Genomic DNA, 21,775 nt, shown 5'->3' on the forward strand with positions numbered 1-21,775 from the left:
TTCCCTGACAGAATAATCACTGATGTTAATCCAAATCAAGAAGGTCAAATTATATTTAAAATATTCTGTTATATAAAACAGAAGTAGATCTACTTTTTAGGAAAAATTTCAAGAAAAATTACTTTTTTAAAAAATGTTTATCTTGAGAGAGAGAGAATGAATGATAGGAGAGAGGCAGAGAGAGGAGAAAGAGAAAGACCATCCTAAGCAGGCTCTGTGCAACCTGGACATGGGGCTCGATCGGAAGATCATGAGGCAAAACCAAGAATCGGGCATTCAACCTACTGAGCCACCCAGGCACCCCTAAAATTACTTTTTAAGTTATGGATTTTAGTGCTTAAAGTGAGAAGTATAGCTATCTGGAAAATTCTCTTATATATTTTTTTTGCTAGTAATTATTGATATAAGCATGTCTGTTCATAGTTCAAATGTATTATGTTTAGCATATTTTTAGTTTTCAGATATTTTAGTAGACTAGTTTTTAATGTGATTTTTTTTTTTATTTAGTTTTATTATTTTAGAGAGGGAGGAAGTATGTGCAAGGAGGGGAGAAGGGTAGAGGGGAAGAGAGGAAGAATCTTGAATCTTAAGCCACCTCCACACTGAGCATGGAGCCCGATGCAGAGCTTGATCCCACCACCTCTGGGATCATGACCTGAGCCAAACTCAAGAGTGAGACAAACTGACTGAGCCACCCAGACTCTTTTTTTTAGAGAAGTTTCACACTTCTAGAAAAATCACACAGAAAACAGTTCCCATAAACCTGTTCTTCCCATCCTGACAGTTTCCCTTCTTACTAACATCTCGCATTAGTGTGGTACATTTGTTACAGTTGATAACACCAATATTGATAAATCATAATTAGCTAAAGTCCACAATTTATGTTAAGATTCACCCTTTGTTGATTACAGAGGATTAAAAATGCCCCCCTCTCGGGGCGCCTGGGTGGCTTAGTCGGTTGAGTGTCCGAATTTCGCTTGGGTCATGATCTCGCGGTTCGTGGGTTCGAGCCCCGCATGGGGCTCTGTGCTGATTGCCAGCTCAGAGCCTGGAGCCTGTTTCAGTCTGTGACTCCCTCTCTCTCTGACCCTCCCCTGCTCACGCTGTCTCTCTCTCTCTCTCCTAGAAATAAAAATTAAAAAAAAAAAAAAAGCCCCCCTCTGTTCCCGACTCCCCAGCAATCACTGATCTTCTCACTGTCTATAGTTTTGCTATACTTGGAATGATTCAATGTGTGGTTATTGTGGACTGGCTTCTTTTCACTTAGCACATGCATTTAAAGTACCTCTAAGTCTTATCATGGTGTGATAATTCATTTTATTACCTAACCATATTCCGTTGTATGGATGTACCACAGTTTGTTTATACATTCATCTATTGAAGTACATCTTGGGAGCTTCTAAGTTTTGGCAATTGTGAATAAAGCTACTATAAACATTCATATACAGGTTTTTGTGTGGACATGTTATATACTCATTTGGATTAATACGTAGAGCACATTTGCTGGATTATGTGGTAAGCTTTTGTTTATCTTTGTAAGAAACTGCCAGTGTGTCTTAAAAACTGGCTGTACCATTTTGCTTTCACACCAGCTAGGAGTGAGTTCCTCTTGCTCGACATTCTCATCAGCAGGTTGTCGATGTTTTGAATTTTTGCCATTCTAATATGTATGTGGTGGTATTAGTATCTTGTTTTAACTATAATTCCCTAATGAAATATGATACTGAATATCTTTTTATGTACTTATTTGCCACCATATATCTTATTTGGTGAAATGTCTGTTAGATCTTTTGCTTATTTTCTAATTGGTTTGTTTGCTTTCTTATGTTGAGTTTCAAGAGTTCTTTGTGTATTTTGGTATTCATCCTCTGTCAAATACATGTTTTGCAATCCCCCTCCTTCTGTAGCTTATCTTTTGCATAGCAGAAGCTTTTAATTTTAATGAAGTCTAACTTAGTTTTTCTTTTGGAGATTATACTTTGGTGTTACATTTAATAAGTCATTGCTGAACCCGATATCACCAAGATTTTTCTCCAATGTTATTTTTAGAAGCTTTATAGTTCTTAAATGCTTATTAATTTATTTAGAGAGATGGAGAGCAAGTGGGGGAGGGGCAGAGAGAGGGAGACACAGACTCCCAAGCAGGCTTCTTGTTGTTGGCACCGAGCCCAGTGTGGGGCTAAAACTCAAACTGCAAGATCATGACCTGAGCCGAAACCAAGAATTGGACACTTACCTGACTGAGGCACTAAGGCACACCATAGAAACTTTATAGTTTTGCATTTTACTTTTAGATCTATGATACTGATGGGGTTTCGGTGTGTTGGTGGGAGCTCCAACTACCATAGCCATTAACCTAGGAAATTAATGAAGGAGAAGCTCTCACATCTATTAGGAGGAAGAACAGTAAGAAAAAGTCAGCATCCCTTTTGTTAGGGATGGCCTGTGTTTCCTCCAGGAACCTGAGTTCTATTAGGAGTCCTGTTTAGACATCCAGTTTGTTGGGAGGGAGTTTACTAGACAAACATGTTTGGGCAAACACATTCTGCAAGAGTCCGTTAGCTCGAGGTCCTGATTGAGAGCCGTGAAGGCCTGGACCTAGAGTAACTCCATTCATTTCCCTATTCCCTGCAGGAGAGATCTGTTAAATCCTACTAAGGCCATGCAATACTACAGGAGATCAGTCCTTTCTTAAATTTTGCAATCCACATTGTTTCCAGTGGATTAAAAGGGCATCCCAAGGGAGAGTCCTTAGGGACTGTACAAGAAGCTCCTATGTTTCCAGACAAGTAGGGAGGGTCCATTACCAAAAATCCCCCGACTCCCAGGTGGTGTCCCATGAATAGGATATGTCAGAGGTTCCTGAGGTGCCAAAGCTATCCGTGGTGTTTCTCGAGCAAAATCGGTATGACCACCGTATTATCTTGGCATTGAAGGCAGTACTCCCCTGGAACGCCCTGTAAAGGGCTCCCAGTGGAAGGAATGCCAGAGTCCTTCCACTTCCCCTTTGCATCCTAGGGTACAAATGGGTGCCTGGCATATGGACTGAAATGCCATACCCTGAAAGCCGTGCCCTAAAATGCCATGCCTTGAAGAACATGCCCTGATGGTTGTGCCTTGGGTTACCTGATCTTTGAAGAGCATGCCACAGAGGCTGTGGTTTTATTTTATTTATTTATTTTATGAATATAATTTATTGTCAAATTGAAGAGTCTCTTGTGGTTTGCCTCCCTCCCTCTCTGTAACTGTTAATCTTTCCCCTGTGTTTTTCCTGTTCATCACATTGAAAATTTCCTGCCACTCCTTTCAGGATTGCAAAGTTTCAGTAGATAGGTCTACTACTACCCTTATGTGTCTACCCCTTTTATTTTTTTTTAATTTTTTATTATTTTTGAGAGAGAGAAAGAGCATGAGCAAGGGAGGGTCAGAGAGAGAGGGAGACACAGAATCTGAAGCAGGCTCTAGGCTCAGAGCTGTCAGCACAGGGCCCAACGTGGGGCTCAAACTCAAAAACTGTGAGATCATGACCTGAGCCTAAGTCAGAAGCTTAACCTACTGAGACACCCAGGTGCCCCTTTATGTGTCTGCCTTTGTAGGGTAAGGCTTGTTTATCCCTAGCTGCTTTCAGAATTCTCTCTTTATCTTTGTATTTTGCCAGTTTCACTATGATATTTAGTGCAGAAGATTAATATCTGTTATGTCTGAGGGGAGTTCTCTGTGCCTCCTGGATTTCAATGTCTGTTTTTTTTTCCCCAGGTTGGGGAAGTTCTCAGCTATGGTTTAAAGTAAAACCCTTCTGTCCCTTTCTCTCTCCTTCTGGAACTCCTTTCATATGGTTATTGGTCATTTCATTGAATCACTTAGCTCTCTAATTCTCCCCTCATGATCCAGAATTTTTTTCCTTTTCTCAACTTCATCTTTGTCCATAATGTTATCTTCTAATTCACCTATTCTCCCTCTGCCTCTTCAATCCTCACTGTCCCTGCATCTAGTTTATTTTGCACATCATTTACAGCATTTGTGTAATTCAGCATGACTATTTTTTTAGTTCCTTGATCTTGGCAGCAATAGATTCTCTGCTGTCCACTATGCTTTTTTCAAGTCCATTGATCTGCTAAACTCTTGTTATATTGTTTATATCTGTTTTGAGCAAGTCTTTAGCTGTCACTTCTTGAAATTTCTTTTGAGGAGTATTCTTCCATTTCATCGTTTGGGTAGTTTTCTGTCCTATATGTGTTTTAAAAGCTTGTTATGTGCCCTGCACCGGCAAGCACTTCTAAATTAAAGAGGGGTTATACACTGTCCAGGGTTTGGCCCTTCAGGAGGTGTTTTTTGCAGAGTGTTACTTGCCCTCTGTTGTTGTGACTTTGGTTACGTTATCTCCTTACTTTTAGTGATGTTTTGAACCCTCCACTAGGTGTACTTTGATTTGTTTGGTGAAGTAGCCCTGGAAAGGAAAACATACAAACAAACGGAAAATAAAAACATGCAAACAGACCCACAAAATCCCAAAAACAAAAATCCAGAAAAACCAGCTACAAGTAAACAACAGGGTGGAGGCAGTGCTGCGGGAAGAGGCCTTATCCTATACAAAGAGAAATGACAGGGGCAAGGAAAAAAGAAAATAACAATTGACCAGACAGAGAAACTATTTAGCTTAATCCAAAGAGAGAGAAAGAATAAAGCAGGTGAGGAACTTGTATCAAGCAATTGAGTTAAATATGTCTGCCAAACAAACCAACAACCAGAGTAACCAGACTAGAAGAAGGAAGAGATAAGGAGAGGAGGAAGGAAGAATGTATATATGTTATAAGAACTGTCTGAGAATTAAATCAGGCAGTGCAACAGCGCTGGTCTGGAGTAGGGGCTGCCTGGTTCCTCAGGGTCAATCCTAACACAGTTACCAGGTGTGGAGGGACGTGGTCCGGTATAGATGGGTCTTGCCTCTACTATGGACAATGTCCAATGTCTGTTCCCTGAGGTCCCACCTTATTGGTGATGAGGAGAAAAATGGAGACACCCCAGCCTTTCCTCCATGGACCAGGTGTTCGAGACATCCTCACTGAGCCACGGGCACAAATGAGGCAGTTTGTCCCGCTCTGCCAACTCCTGTGCCCTGGCGCTTGGCCGTGATTCAAACTCCTGCTCCATGAGCCCCACTACTGGGGGAGTGCAGCTCCACACCGCCAGATATGTGGTCTCTGGCTGGCGGACGCAGGCAGGCTTTGTTCTGTCCCACAGCACTCCAGGGAGTAGACTCCTACTCCTACTGTAGACTATGCCCCTGACCTAGCCACCGAGGCCAGGGCTGGCTCCCCTTCTCCTCAGGTGTGCGATCTGGGCAGCCAGCCCCAGTCGGGAGAAAGCCCCTCAGTTAGAGATTGGATCTTTCTCTATCCGGGTCAGTGGTTTTTCTCTTGCCCAGATAACAGTCCTATGCTTCCCCAGCCTCTCTTTCTCTTCCCTTTGTCTCTTCACATAAGGCCATCCCTCCCCTCTGTTTGTTTTATCTCTCCCAGTTCACGATTACGCACCTATGGCCCATCAGGTTGTCCTGGTGGGTCCCTGGAAGCGACTGTCTCTTTGCCTCCCAGACTCTTGGAGTTCCCAGAAGCTATGTTTTAGTTTCTTGAAAACTGCTGTTTTTAACCCATTGAAAACACTAGAAAAATTTTACAAGGGGGAATTTACCTAGTTTTGTAATTTAGGTAGTTAGTAGAGGACATTGACTGAAAACAGTAAAGATAGAAATCCATCATGCTCTAAGTGACATTCAAGCACATATAGTATTTACAGCCAACTACCCTAGAAAACATTCCCTTCTTGGGCTTTAATTCAATTGGGTATTGGTTTCGGCTACCTCCCAGCAGAGGTCACTGGGTCAGAAGTGGCTAGGCCAGAGATCTGGAGGAGATCACCTTAGACCAATGAGGAGGAAACCTCACATGGAGTCTTAAGATTGGCAGCCATCCTGGAGACTTAGGTGGCTGTCCCATGCTCAAGACAACTTTGTATAAGGACCAGGAATAAGAGAGGGCATCAAGTTTTGGGTCTTATTACCATCTCAGCCAGAGTACTACCTTCCAGCCAAAAGGCAGGTTTTCTTCTCCCTGTAGAGTAGGCATGGGCTAGAGGATTGCAGCCTGAGCAATCAACAGGAAGCTGTTCCAATAAGACTATACTCCTCGAAAAGCTTCTGAAGTTAAAGGAAGAAAAGAGAAAGTACTTACCAACTTTGCACCAAAGCCGAGTCCAGATGAAAAGACAGCTCCATCTTCAGGTGCCAAATGATGGGGTTTTAGGGTGTTGGTGGGGATTCAGAGCCTATGGCCAAGAAAGAATTTTTGAAGACATCTTTGGTGCAAAAAGATGATTTTATTAAAGCACAGGGACAGAACCTGTGGGCAGAAATAACTGCACTTGGGTTGTGTAGAGTGACTGCTTATATACTGTGGAGTTTGGGGGAAGGTAAAGTCAAGAGGAAGTTTCTTAAAGGGATTTCCATATGCTAAAGAGGATTTACAGATTACTGGAAGCCTACCTGTTGTCAAGCTAAGGTTGTTTTTCCCTCTAGCAAAGCATTATCATTAAGATAGTAGGGAGTTCCTAATTAGGCTATTGATGAGATCTTTGTAAACTGATGAAGACTATCAGTTTAACCTTTTGTTTTCTGTCCTTTGTTCTTGGGCAGTCAGGAGTGCCTGAGGAATGTCACGCACATCCCACCTTGGGGGGAGGGGGTGATTGTGCTAACTTATGCTTGGCCCTCAACTTGCCTTCTTGTCCCTCATCAATAGATTTTGAATTAATGATGTGAAGTTAGTCTAGATTCTTTATCTAGACTAAATTTATCCAGTTGTTCCAGCACCATTTGTTAAAAGACTGTCAGTGATTACCATTTATTACTACTTTTTATTAAGAAAGTCTTAATTCTGGGGCGCCTGGGTGGCTTAGTTGGTTAAGTATCCGACTTTCGCTTAGGTCATGGTCTCGTGGTTCGTAGGTTCGAGCCCCGCGTCGGGCTCTGTGCTGACTGCCAGCTCAGAGCTTGGAGCCTGTTTCAGAGTCTGTGTCTCCCTCTCTCTCTGACCCTCCCCTGCTCACGCTCTCTCTCTTCTAAAAATAAAAAAAAAAAGTCTTAATTCTGAGGACTGTGATAAAATCTTGAATTTTTATTGAACCCTGTCAAGAACCCATAGGGCTGTCCTAATCAAAATGCATTTTGGTATTCAAGCAGAATGGATGTAATAGCTTGCTAGTGCTGCAGTAACAAAGTAGTACCACAGACTGGGTGGTTAAACAACAGAAATTTCTTAAATATTTCTGGAGATTTGAAGTCCGAGATCAAGATGTCATCAGGTTTTTGGTTTCTCCTGAGGCTTCTCTACTTGACTTACAGATGGCTGCCTTCTTATTGTGTCCTCACATGGTTTTCTCTTTGTCTGTATACATTCTTGGTATCTCTTTGTGTGTCCTAGTTTCCTTGTCTTATAAGGACACCATTCAGGTTGGATTAGCGCTCACCCTAATAGTGTCATTATAGCTTATTACCTCTTTAAAGGCCCTGTCTCTAAATACAGTAACATTTGAGATACTACAGTTAGAGCTTCATTGTAGTAATTTGGCGGAATACAGGTCAGCCCATATCAGAGGGCTGTATAAAGACAGAAGAAATGTACTGTATATCTTTCTAAGAGATAAGAAATATAGTGCTGATAAACATAAAAACTAATAGCTTTTAATAATGCTTCAGAAAGAAATACCTTGGTAATATAATTATCAAATAAAGATTTCCTCTTGGGGCACTTGGGTGGCTCAGTTGGTTAAGCGTCCAACCCTTAATTTCTGCTTAGGTCAAGATCTCAGAGTTGGGCTCTGCGCTGACAGCACTGAGTCTGTTTGGGATTCTCTCTTTCCCTCTCTGCCTACCCCTCCCTAACTTGTCCTCCATAAAGGACTTAAATTAGATCTTGAGTACATTATACTTTAAAATTTGATCCAGAACTTAGAAAAATGCAGTAAGCTACTCTGTAACAAAATAATTGTAATCTGATAGTATAGTTAGTATCAGGTTATTAGTATAGCCAAAACCAAAATTATGGCTCATTCTTATATAAGATTGTAATACTTAACTGATAATTGGATGAGGAAGGAATTTCTAAACTTGAAATGAAGGGACAGGATAATAAAAAGTTCAATAGATTTGACCACATAAGAATTAAAAATTCTGAATATAAAAAAGCAAACTAATAAAAGTAACAAAACTAGATAGTTAATAATCTTTCCTTAGAGAACTTAAAATTAGCTAAAAAAATCTGAAAAAACAGAAAACAGTAGTCAACTAACAGTTCAGGAAATATACAGAGCTTATAACAGTAGTAGAAAATATTTAGTCTCACTAGTAACCAGAGAAATGAAAAACTGTCAAGATGTTATTTTTCATTTATTAAGTTAACAAAGATTTAAGAAAACAATAATACATAGTACTGATGGATTTATAATTAATGCTATTTATAATAGGAGGCTAAAATTGGAAATAGAATTATGTATCAAATGTATCAAAAGTCTAAAAATTATTTATACGTTTAATCCAGTGATTCCTCTTGTAGGAATTTATCCAAAGGAAATAGAAATGCAGTGAAAGATTTATTCACGAGCATGTTTAGCAGAATATTTAAAATCGTGAAAAACTGGAAAAACCTAAATGTGAGATATGATTAAGAATATAATAGAACATTTCCAAAATGGGCTGTCTTATAACAGTTTTATGCCAACACACTTTTCATGTCTTTCAGCTGTTTTTAGAAACTTTTTAAACATTATAAAATCTATCATTCACAGAGAAAACACATAAAATATGTACAGTTTCAGGAAGGGCTATAAAGTCATCTTCACTGAGGCTTAAAAATAGAATTTCTTTTAACTTAACATCACTTCACAAAAGAAATAGCATTTTGCAATTCCCATTTAAGTTTAAAAGGATCTCTTTACAGGGGTGCCTGGGTGGCTCAGTCAGTTAAGTGTCTGGCTTTGGCTCAGGTCATGATCTCATGGCTTGTGGGTTCAAGCCCCGCTTTAGGCTCTGTGCTGACAGCTCAGAGCCTGGAGCCTACTTTAGATTCTACGTCTCCCTCTCTCTCTGCCCCTCCCTTGCTTGGTCTGTGTCTCTCTCTGTCAAAAATAAATAAACATTAAAAAAAAAAAAAGGATCTCTTTACCTCATGATAAGAGATTCTTTTGTATCTTAGCTGACTCATCATCATTTATTGAGAGAAACAAGGTTAGTGTACCCCAATTTTTGAGAGGTTATCTGCTACTTAAGAGTTAATTATTTGTTTAGACCTTTAAATTGCAAAACAAAATTGGATCAGCTTTCAGAGGTATGTTTATAATACGATGGGATAAAAAAATGTATAGATGAAGTAATCAAATATAGAAAAGAGTTAAAAACGAAAGCCAGAAAATACAGAAAGTACATATACTAAGGTATGATGATAGTGTTTTTCAGCTGTCTTTTTACAACAGTTCATTGTAAGATGTATATTTTATACCATAATACAATACATAAATAATACAAACATTTCATGAAGCATTACTTACCCTTACTTATTACATGCTGTGTGCTCTGATATTTTTTTCCCTTTCTCAAGTGCTGCTTGCAGCTTACTAATGCTTCTGGACCCACAATTTGGAAAAAAGACTTATGCAATGGGAAGACAGGGGCAAGAGATTTGATTCTTCATTTTTTAGTAGTTTATCCCTTAGGGAAAAACAAAAGCATGTTCTCGAGTAGTCATGAATGAAAAATGGGAGTGAGATGACATGTCTTGTAAACTTTTCATGGTGACTTTGATCTTTGGCAAACTGCTGTCATGTTCCCTTGGTCTTGGCTAACTGCAACTTGCTCTGTAGCTAAGGAAACAACTGTCTCAGGAGAAGGACCTAAGGGAATCTCTTGAGAAATCTGGATCAGCCATGCTGTGCAAAATAAAAGAAATGGAATCAACTGTTGAGGTGGAACGGAAACAGGTAGATTATTTCTCTCTTTATTATGTCTCGTTATATTTATTATTCACTTATTTATGGAAGTGAAACCAAAAGAGAAAGCTGATGTTTTACCTAGAACCCTATGGTTTTACTAATTTTCTCTAGATTTAGTAAATTATTCCCTATTATTCAAAGTACCTACATGTAATTTAGACTAGTCAATTCTAAGTATTGAAGGCAATTACTTAGTAGTTCCAAATTCTAACTCCTGTAATTGGATTACATAATCTGTACTATTTTAACCAATGGCTGTCCTTCATAACAGAATTATGAAAAAGATCCTACTTAAGAAATTTGTAAATGATCCTTTATAATTACACTACCAATAAATACAGTAGCCACTAGCCACATATGGCTATTTAAATTAAAAATTTTTTTTTATAGTTTATTTATTTTTGAGACAGAGACAGAACATGAGTGGGGGAAGGGCAGCGAGAGAGGGAAACTGAGCCTGAAACAGGCTCCAGGCTCTGAGCTGCCAGCACAGAACCCAATGCGGGGCTCGAACCCACGAACTGCGAGATCATGACCTGAGCCAAAGTCGGATGCTTACCAACTGAGCCACCCAGGCGCCCCTAAATTTAAGTTAGTTAAAATTAATTCACTTCCTTGCTCACTCTGGCCACATTTCAGGTGCTCAGCAGTCACTTGTCACTGGTGGCTGCTATGATGGGGAGGGCACAGAAAGTTGTGTTGGGACAACCCTGCTGTAAAACACTACACCCTTTTGGTATCTTTAACCATGACCTAGAAACTCCTCCCTCTAGTGATGTTAAGACTGGAAAATCTGCCTTACCAGAAGATAGTTTGGTAGAAATCTGTACCTTACAGAAAGAGGTTTTTCTTATATGTTTCAGGTGCAAATTTTGCAGCAAAACTGCATTGCCCTACGCAGTTCCATACAGACCACCCAAGAACTACTGGCACAGGAGCAACAGCAAAAAAGAGAGTTGGAGACTTCTATATCACAGCTCAAGTCTGATCTAAGTATGAAAATAGGTGCTAGAAATCATATTTGTTAGTTTTTTTGAGATTTCATACAAAAACTCTTACAATCCCACATTTTTGAAGTGGCTGTTACTGAACTTTACCACAGGACTGCATATAAAAAATTGCTGATTTCCTTTCTGTCTGTGGCACTGCGGAGGAAAAAAAGAGTGCTGGTAATAAAAGAGAATTTGATCCCCTTACCTGTGAACTATTCTTTCTTTAGATTTGTTTTCAGGTTTATTTAAGTGTTTGTGGACTTAGGAACATTGGGTTTATAGAAATCTAGATTGCTCTTGGATAATAGAATGTTAATAAGGAAATAAGGCCTTTGATACTTGCTAACCTACTGATTCTAACCATTTATCATGTCAGACTCTCCATTTTTCAGGTTACCAGTCTGTTTTCCTGTATTTGTAGCAATGGACGGTTATAAGTTACCTTAGACTAGCTTAATGTCCTCATTTTACAGATGAGTAAACAGAGTCCTTACAGGTGATTGAGCTGGGAAACGGATGAGTCTAGACTTGGTCCCATGTTGTTCAGAATCAATGTTCTTCCAACCCATGAGCCCTTACCATATTTATTGGTGTTAATATGTAATTGTAAAGCAGTTTTCAGACCGTATCAGATAGAGATATCACAAGGAGTTATAGTGCATGGCCTCACATGAGTAACATTTCATGGTTTACCTAGAGCTTTCAGAAAAACGATCTCATGCAACATGCAAAACCATCCATACTTCCCAAAGTGAAAGTGAATTAATGGTGAAGTGAAGCCTCAGCCCGTGTCCTCTAACTCCACATGCCGTGTTCCTGCCTCTGCACCTTCTGTATCTGGCTGTAATGAGGGCAGGGCATACCAAAAGAGAAATGAAAATTATAAAAAGCATAGAGCCAAGAGCAGTCCGTTCAATGTTTTGACCTACTGCTTTTAACAGAAGGTACTCTTTTTCCTGATAGTTTTTGAACAGTGAATTACTCTGGGGAGTTCTCACTGATAATGCCCCAAGATAATTTTTTGTCTTTTTGTGATTATGGCTACAAAAATACATACTGTATTTTATGGTGCTGCCACATGATCTCATTTGAACCTTAGAACCTTGTGAGAAGATAAGAAAATATACTTCATTCTACAGAAGAGTAAAAAGGTCTATATCCAAGGATCCACAGCAAATAGGATAGCGGGAACTAAAACACAGATCTTCTATCAGTGTTTTTTTGATGTTACTCTCTCTTTGGATTAATGCTGTAGTTTTGAATTTTGTAAAGACTATATTGAAGACCATTAAAAAATAAAAAAATAACAGTTATACAACAGAAATTAAAACTAACACAAGGAAAAGCCTGCCTGAAAACCAACCATGTGCTTCTTATGGAATAACAGGCTCCTTACATGCATGCAATTTGATTACTATAAGGTACAAATAGTTATACTAACTAGATGAGTAAAAGGAATGCCTTTGGATATTTGCTTTAATTAATTTAAAAATGTAATTGTTTATTAACAATAAATATTTATATACACACCCACTAATTAAAGTGCTTAAATTACTCTTCCAAGTAAGGTAAGCATTCTCCTTTCATTTTTTTTTTTTTAATGTTTTATTTATTTCTAGGAGAGAGAGAGAGACCGCGTGAGCAGGGGAGGGTCAGAGAGAGAGGGAGTCACAGACTGAAGCAGGCTCCAGGCTCTGAGCTGGCAGTCAGCACAGAGCCCAACGCGGGGCTCGAACCCACGAACCGCGAGATCATGACCTAAGCGAAAGTCAGACGCTTAACCAACTAAGCCACCCAGGCGCCCCTCTCCTTTCATTCTTAACTTTCATTAGAGGAATTGTTAGAAGAGATCTTATGGGTATCCTTTTTATCCTTCACATATTTTAAATTAGCATTTACTCTGTTTGAAATGAGTCTTGGACTTAATTATTCAAAAAGTATAGTTTTTCTGAATATATTCTACATAAAATGCTGTTACATATTTTGTAATTTTCTGCCTTTAGAATATTTAAGTGAAACAAAACTAATAACTCTTTATGAATTATTCATGAATCCAAAACATTACTCAGAAAAGTTTACTTTGAGCTACCAGTAGTTAATGCCAAACTGTTCCTATTTTTCTTTGGTTTTATTGCCACTGTATATACTCTTTGGGTGGTTTCAAATCTATTTTTTTTCCACACAAAATCATCTTCCTGAGCTCCAGATGGTAGCTTACTGCTAACTAAACATCTATATATGAAAGCCTTACAGATACCTCAAAACACACAGTGAATGCTTAACAGTCATTCTTACTCATTCTGTCCCCTGGACCTGCTCCTCACCCTGTGTTCCCTATTTTGTTGAAGTCCGCCTCCCACCCCATTGCTTAAATGTGGACACTAGATATCCTCCTTGACTCTTGTATTGCCTTTACCCCAGCAGGCAGCCACTAAGTCCTGACAGTTGTCCCTGCTTGTTATTTCATATGAATGTGTTCTCCCTCTGCATCCCCATTGCCATTCCCTTTGAGCCAGCTTTCATTGTTTTCTACTTTGATTACTACAACAGTTACTAAACTGGTCTTTTCCTTATGGACCCTCTGTTAGAGTGTTCTAACAGAAAGCTTTTGATCATGTGCCTCTCCAGCTTAAAAGCCCTCAGACGCATCATCATCTGTGCACAGAGTAAAATATGACCTCATTTACTATAGTACATGACTGTGGACTCTTTTCTTGATAATTTCATAACTTAGTTTTCACTCCATTAAAATATGAGAGAAATACTTGCATGCTCCTCATTTCCACAACATACATACTGAAAAAAAGAAAGCTGCTCAGGTAAAAAATAACTGTGTTGATCTGTTTAGTTTTAGTAAGTTGTTAACATAGTTATGTTAAAAACTCTTTGTTTTTAGTTTCTAGAGATGACCTCATTTCCAAGTTGGCTGAAGAAAATAAGGTAAGTGTTGAGGTTGTTGAATTCAAAGGTGTTCTTTCCTCTCTTCACTAAGTAATATTTCCTTACTTGTATTGCTTTACAGTTCNTTTTTTTTTTTTTTTTTAAGTTTATTCATATTGAGGAGGGGGGTGGTTGCAGAGAGAGAGAATCCCAAGTAGACTCCATGCTCTTGGCATGGAGCTCAACAAACCATGAGATCATGACCTGGGCAGAAATCAAGAGTCAGAGGCTTAACCAGCTGAGCCACCCAACCACCCCCTGGCTTACCGTTCTTCTGATTCTCCTAAATCTTTGTTTAAGAAAAGTTGCAGTGTAAATGAGTTGTATATTCAGACCTGTTGTTAGCTGGGTATTAAGAAATCATATGGTTTGAAAAAGGAATTAGCAAAAATAATGAGATCTCTTTGCATCTTATTGCAAACTAATTGTTAAAAAGAAAGTATTTTATAAAATATAAGAAATATTAGTGATATTGATTGCACAACTGTGTGAATATACTTAATGCCACTGAACTTAACGTTTAAATACTTAAAGTGAACTATACACTTAAAAATGATTAAAATGGTTAAGTTTGTTATGTATATTTTAGCACAACAAAAATGAAAAACAGGAAATACTGCCATTTTTACATCTTTTTTTTAAATGTTTTATTTATTTCTAGGAGAGAGAGAGAGAGACAGTGTGAGCAGGGGAGGGTCAGAGAGAGAGGGAGTCACAGACTGAAACAGGCTTCAGTCTCTGAGCCGGCAGTCAGCACAGAGCCCGACGTGGGGCCCGAACCCACAAACTGCGAGATCATGACCTAAGCGAAAGTCGGACGCTTAACCGACTAAGCCACCCAGGCGCCCCCATTTTTACATCTTAATACATTTCTAAATCAATATTGATCCTGTTTGGAATAATTTTTTCTGGGTTCTGTCTCATCTTTTAGTATATGATGTTTAAACCCTGAGATGCCTCTCAAGAGAGTGGTTCTCTGTAGGGGGAGGACTTACCCTTCCCCATTTCAATTACTACCTGTTAGGGAAAGTCCGACCCACAACTCCTATCCCTACCACCTTTCTCCCATCTTATTTTAAATTAAAATTTTTTTTTTTTTTAGCATTTATTATTTTTGAAAGAGTGAGAGAACGAGTGGGAGAGGGGCAGAGAACATGCCTTGGGTTCTGTGCTGACAGCTCAGAGTCTGGAGCCTGCTTTGGATTCTGTGTCTCCCTCTTTCTCTGCTCTTCTCCTGCTTACACTGTCTCTCAAAAAAACATTAAAAAATCTTTTTAATAAAAAAAAATCACAAGATCTTGCTGCTTAGAGAAAAGTATTCATCTTAGCAGAACTTTCTTGACTTAAAAATGCTAGGTAAATATATTATGGTTTTAGGCAAATTCTTTCTAGTTTGAAACTCAATATGAGAATATTTTATAAAGAGCTTTTATCATTTATTAAAAAAGAAGTTTGGGAGTTGAAGATCCCAAGATTTAAAAAAATTTTTTTTGTAAGACGCTTGTCTATATCATTAGGACTTGTACTGGTATATGTGCTGCTGAAGCAAGCACTAGAACTTGAACTCATACTGAAGTACAGAACAGGTATTTTGGTAGAGATATATGTAACAGTTCTTACATGTAAAAAAGGAGAGGTTACTGTTTTTGGTCTTATAGAATATGCAGATGTCTTTTAACAAGGAACATGAAGAAAATGCATTTTTGAGGACTGAAATAATATCCCTTCATGAAACATCAGAAAAAGCACAGGTAGATCTTACCATATCTCTGTTTTTTAGATGTTATTTAATTTTGTTCAGTTAAGGAATCAAGAACCCTAATTAATATAAATTCATACTGTCGCCATAGGCTTATAACATTATATTTCAGGTGTACAACATAATGATTTAATATTTGTATACATTGCAAAATCATCACAATAATTCTAGTTAAGATACATCACTGTATATAGTTACAGAAAATTTCTTTTGCTTGTGATGAGGACTTTTAAGATTTACTCTCTTAACTTTCAAATATGCAATACGATATTAACTAGTCACCATGCTATACAGTACATCCCCGTGACTCATTTATTTTATAACTAGAAGCTTATAGCTTTTGACCTCCATTACCTCTTTCTGCCATCCCTTACTCACCTCACTCTGGCACCCACTTACCCGTTCTTTGTATCTGTGAGTTTGGTATTATTTTCTTGGTTTTTTAAGATTCCACATATACTGTGAGATTATATGATATTTTCTTTCTCTGGCTAACATACTTCACTTAGTATAATACATTCAGGGTCTCTCTATGTTTTTGCAAATAGCAAGAGTAAATTCTCTCTTTTGTGGCTGAATAATAAATCTACATCTCATTTTCTTTATCCATTCATCTGTTGATGGACGCTTAGGTTGTTTCCATATCTTGTCTATTATAAATAATGCTGCTGGGAACACCGAGGTTCATATATCTTTTTGAGTTAGCGTTTTTGTTTTCTTCAGATAAATACCCAGAGTGTAATTGTTGGATCTTATGGTAGTTCGATTCTTAACTTTTTGAGAAACCTCAGTACTGTAATCCACAGGGGCAGTATCAATTTACATTCCCACCAACAGTGCACAAGGGTTCCTTTTCTCTACATCTTCTCCAATACTTGTTATTTCTTGTCTTTTGTGTAATAGCCATTCTAACAGATGTGAAGTCGTATCTAATTGTGGTTTTGATTTGCATTTCCCTGATGATTAGTGATGTTGAACATCTTTTCATGTACCTGTTGGCCACTTGTTGGTCATCTTTGAAAAACGTCTATAAGGGGCACCTGGGTGGCTCTGTTGGTTAAGCATCTGACTCTTGATTTTGGCTCAGGTCATGATTTCATTGTGAGCTCAAGCTCCATATCGGGCTCTGTGCTGACAGCATGAAGCCTACTTGGGATTCTCGATCTCCCCCTCTCTGCCCCTCCCCTGCTCTTTCTCTGTTAAACATTTTAAAACAATATCTATTCAGATCTTTGTACCATTTTTAAATCAGATTTTGGGGAGGTGCTATTGAGTTGTATAATTTCCTTATATTTTGGATATTAACCCCTTATCACATACGTTAATAGATGATTGCAAATATTTTCTCCCATTCAGTAGGTTGCCTTTTCATTTTGTTGATGATTTCCCTTGTGCTTTTTAGTTTGATATAGTCCTACTTGTTTATTTTTGTTTTTGTTGCTTTTGCTTTTGGTGTAAGATCCAAAAAATCATTGCCAAGACCAATATTAAGAAACTTATCTATGTTTTCTTCCAGGAGTTTTATGGTTTCAGGCTTACATTCAAGTCTTTGATCCATTTTGAGTTAATTTTTATGTGTGGTACAAAATAATGGTCTAGTTTCATTCTTTTGCATGTGCCTATCCAGTTTTCCTAACACCATTTATTGAAGAAACTGTCTTTTCCCCATCAGAAAAAGCACAGGTAAATCTTCCCATTTCTCTGCTTTTCTCATGTTATTTAATTTTGTTCGATTAAAAAACAAAGAACCAAGATTGATCCTGATTATATAAATTCATACCATTGCCATCATCCAAATTTTTTATTTTCATAAAATATATTTCATCTATGAAACATCACATTAACTACATTTCCCATTTCACCAAAGTTATATGACATGTAAGTATATGAGACATATTGCTAAATAATGTACTAATTTACACTTTGCCTTTGATTTATTATTTACTCATTGAATATATAAGCACTTCAAAATCAGGGCTTATTCCTTACATTTTCTTTGTATCTTTTATAACAGGTAGCATGGTAAGAACCTAATAGATATTTGCTGGATTTTAGAGTTATATGTAATTATTTTCTGGAGGATGGTGCTTGCCAAATTTAGCTGATGTGTGTGTGTGTGTGTGTGTGTGGTGTGTGTGTGTGTGTGTGTAGGCAAACAAGTTATTTCTCACAGAGCCAAGAAATAGTATTAATCACTTAAAATAACTTTTTCTTAGTACAATTTGGTTACTTCAGTGTTGGGATCATAATGCGCTGTGTGATAAAGAAAATACAAGATAAATGTGTTCTTTTATAAAATAATAAAAATTACTACTACTACTTTTGCGGCAGTAGTTGTAATTAACATTTACCAAATCCATTTCTACATTCCAGGCACAATTGTAACCACCTTATGTTACTAACAAATTGTAACCCTCCCAATAGTGCTTATTATTGCCATTTTAAATCCCAATAGAAACTTATTATTCTCATTTTAAAGATAAGGAAGTTGATATACAGAGATGTTTAATAACATAGCTAATAAGTGACAGAGTTATAATTTGAACTCAGGCAATCTGACTTCAAGGAAAATTATCTTGTTCTTTTTAAGGAGCGAGAGTGCACCTCTCTCTTACTCCCACATATTCGTTGGTGTATAGTTTGTGTATCTGGTTATAACTTTAAAGTGCTCCTGAACATGTTCCTAACTTGTTTACTATACATACCACTCAGGTTTTCCAGACAATTTTTCATTTTTTTCTTGTTGGCATTTTTTGAGTGTTTTTTTTTTTTTTATTGATCCTATAGAGTTATTTGTCCCCATCCTTGAAGAACTTGTTCATTAAAAGATAAGATCCTTGGCAAATACAATTTGCAGAAATGATTGATAATTACGATAAATGTTTTCCACAGGAATATAAATTTCAAATATCAAACAAAAGACAATAGAATTGTATGAAAGATCTGTTGTACAAAAGAATTTTGTTTTATTTTGGATGCTCTATCTTGTGAAATGGTAAAATTATCTATATTTTGCCTTTATGAATACTTTAATTAGTAGTGAAAGAACTTAAGACATTTTGTGTTATTAGCTAAACAATTTGGAATGCTCATCTAACTTGGGAATGAATTTCTATAATTTTGGCATCTATATTGTAAAGTCTGTTCTGTAGATATCTAGCTCCGTCTGACCAGTGTTGAGAATTGTGAAGAAACTGTTGAAACTGCTCCACCAGATGAACAAATTTCTCCTTTTTATTTAGAATTATGTGGGGTGTTGACTCCAAATACTGAAAGTGTTATCTAACAAAATATCAATTGGAAATAGGCTAAATAAATTAGGTTCAAGTACAAAGTGAAATACTATGCCATCATTAAAAATAATGGTTAATAAGTAAAAACAATTATTTACTGGAGAGATCTAACATGCTGTACATATTGCCTTAGGTTTCGAATGACCAACTGATGAGGAAGTGTTCAGAGCTGAACAGCATGCTCGAGACTGTTAGCATGGAAAATGCCAGAATTATTGCTGACCATAAAGCCATTCTACAGGTATTCATTTAATACTAGTCCATTTCTGATAGAGCCAATAATAAAACTCCTTGGCTAAGAGATAAGGAAATGTGCATGACCAAATGAATAAATAAAATATTTTAACAATTCCAAGAAGTTTACTAAATTATTAATTAGCAGTTTTCAGTTTTAATCAGAGTTGTCATTTAGCCTTATACTCAGTGCTTTCTCTTAATGGTTTCTTCTCAAATACTATTATTTTAGAAAAGTAATTACCTGTCCTATTGTTTATAGAATCATAGAAAACACTATGACTGACCCTAAAATACTTACTTTTCCTTAAACGCCAGTACTTCCCCATTTTGCTTATGCCGTATTCCCTCTGCCGAGAATGGTCTTAACTCCTTCAGCTATTTGAAATTCTGTTCATTCTTTAAGACTCAGTTTTATCAGGAAGCTTGCTCACTCTAACCAGAAGGGATCAGTTTTTTCTGTTAACTTCTACTCCTAGGACACTAAACATACTATCATAATAATAGCTCTCACTCTTTTGGGAGCATATTTAATGTATACCAAGCATTGTGCTAAGGATTTTAAATATATTACATCCTTTGATTCTAGCAGCCATTATGTAAAGGAGTATTATCTTCACTTTATAAGTAAAGAAAAATGAGGTTCAGAGAAATGTATCAACTTGCCAGAAGTCACCTAACTAGCAAGGGGTAAAGCTGGATGAAACCTATGTCTCACTCCAGAGTCAGTGTTTGTAATTGTTACATTATGCTGTCTCTCTGTGCATTCTCTAGCAGTTTATATGCATGACTCACTTCCTGTATAACTTTGTGAGCTTCGTAGAACCAAGGATATTGTCTTATACATCTTTGCTATTTCCCATAGTGCTAACCACTGCACAGAACAAATATTCAATAAATATTTGTCATTAATTCAACACGCACTTAGTGTTTATTCTGTGCAGGTATGATGCTAGGTCTAGATGGGATTATAGTGGTGAACAAGACAAAATCTCTACTTTTGTGGACTAACAGTTTTGTAGAATGAATAATGTGACATAAGTGACACTTTTAAACTTTTTTAAACTTTGGAGCGTTTAAACTTTTAAACATTCATAAGCATTTTTAAACTTTGGAATGTTACACAAGTGGCATTTTATTTTCCAAAGTGTGACCGTTTGCAATCAAATATTTTTAAGATAAAAGTATTTTAAAATATGTTTATAAAAGTAATTGCTAATATGTACAATACTTGCAAAAGTTTTATACTTTGTAGGTAGAGGGGATGTTTATAAAAATGTTACGTTCTGATAAGTCCAACATGATGAGCCAGAGAAAACAAATGATGCACAACAGTTTCAGGCATATATTGCTTCATTTTGCTTCGCAGATAATTGCATTTTTGACAAATTGAAGACTTGCAGTAATCCTGCATCTAGCACATCTGTCGGTGCCAATTTTCAATAGCAGTTTGCTCATATTGTGTCTCTGTGTCATATTTTGGTACTTCTCACAGCATTTCAGACTTTTTCATTATTTTTGTTCTGGTGATCTGTGATCAGTGATCTTTGATGTATTATTGTACTTATTTTGGGGTGCCACAAACCATGCCCATATAAAATGGCAAACTTAATAAATGTTGTGTGTTCTGGCTTCTTTGATCAGCTATTCCCCATATCGCTCCCTCCCTCTTCTCAGACTTCTATTTCCTGAGATCCAACAATATTGAAATTAGGCCAGTTACTAACCCTACAATGGTCTCTAAGTGTTCATGTGGAAGGAGGAATTGCACATCTCTAACTAGTCAAAAGCTAGAAATGATTAAGCTTAGGCAGGAAGACATGTCAGAGGCCAAGATAGGCCAAAAGGTAGGCCTCTTACACCGTTAGGCCAAGTTGTGAATGCAAAGGAAAAGTTCTTGAAGGAAATTAAATACTACACTGAGCACATGAATGATAGATAGTGATAAAAACAGAGAGGAAGGTAAACCATAGGAGACTTAAATACAGAGAACAAACTGAGGGTTGCTGGAGGGGTGTTGAGTGGGACATGGGCTAAATGGGTGATGGACATTGAGGAGGACACTTGTTAGGATGAGCACTGGGTGTTATCTGTAAGTGATGAATCACTAAATTCTCCTGAAACCATTATTACACATATGTTAACTAACTTCGATTTAAATAGAATTTCAAAAAATTAAAAAAAAACAGTGAAACAGCCTTATTGCTGTTATGGATGAAGTTTTAGTGGTCTGGATAGAAGATAAAACCATTTACAACACTTGCTTAAACCAAAGCCTAATCCAGAGCAAGGCACTAATAACTATTCAGTTCTATGAGGGCTGAGAGAGGTAAGGAAGCTGCAGAAGAAAAGTTGCAAGCTAAGAGAAGTTGGTTTGTGAAATTCAAGGAAAGAAGCCGTCTCCATAACACGAAAGTGGAAACAAATGCTAACATAGAAGCGGCAGCAAGTTCTCTATGAGATCTAGAAGATGATTAATGAATGTGGCCACACTAAATGATAGATTTTCAATGTAG

At 37.4% G+C, this 21,775-nt stretch overlaps 1 protein-coding gene across 9 annotated transcripts in view; it reads left to right on the plus strand.

Annotated features, from left to right (window-relative positions):
- Positions 1-21,775, plus strand: part of CCDC150 (coiled-coil domain containing 150) — a 98,023-nt gene that overhangs the window by 12,481 nt on the left and 63,767 nt on the right. For all 9 annotated transcript variants that reach the window (XR_013330671.1, XM_077745788.1, XM_077745789.1 and 6 more), the window contains 5 exons: positions 9,913-10,029; positions 10,905-11,034; positions 13,930-13,973; positions 15,632-15,724; positions 19,159-19,266. Coding sequence is in view for 8 of the 9 variants with exons in the window: in XM_077745788.1 (XP_077601914.1) it covers positions 9,913-10,029; positions 10,905-11,034; positions 13,930-13,973; positions 15,632-15,724; positions 19,159-19,266 (492 nt within the window). In the remaining variant the exon portion in view is untranslated. The remainder of the gene's footprint in view (positions 1-9,912; positions 10,030-10,904; positions 11,035-13,929; positions 13,974-15,631; positions 15,725-19,158; positions 19,267-21,775) is intronic.

This window comes from Crocuta crocuta, unplaced genomic scaffold (assembly GCF_008692635.1).
Source record: "Crocuta crocuta isolate KB4526 unplaced genomic scaffold, BGI_CrCroc_1.0 scaffold564, whole genome shotgun sequence".
NCBI classification, from domain to species: Eukaryota; Metazoa; Chordata; class Mammalia; order Carnivora; family Hyaenidae; genus Crocuta; species Crocuta crocuta.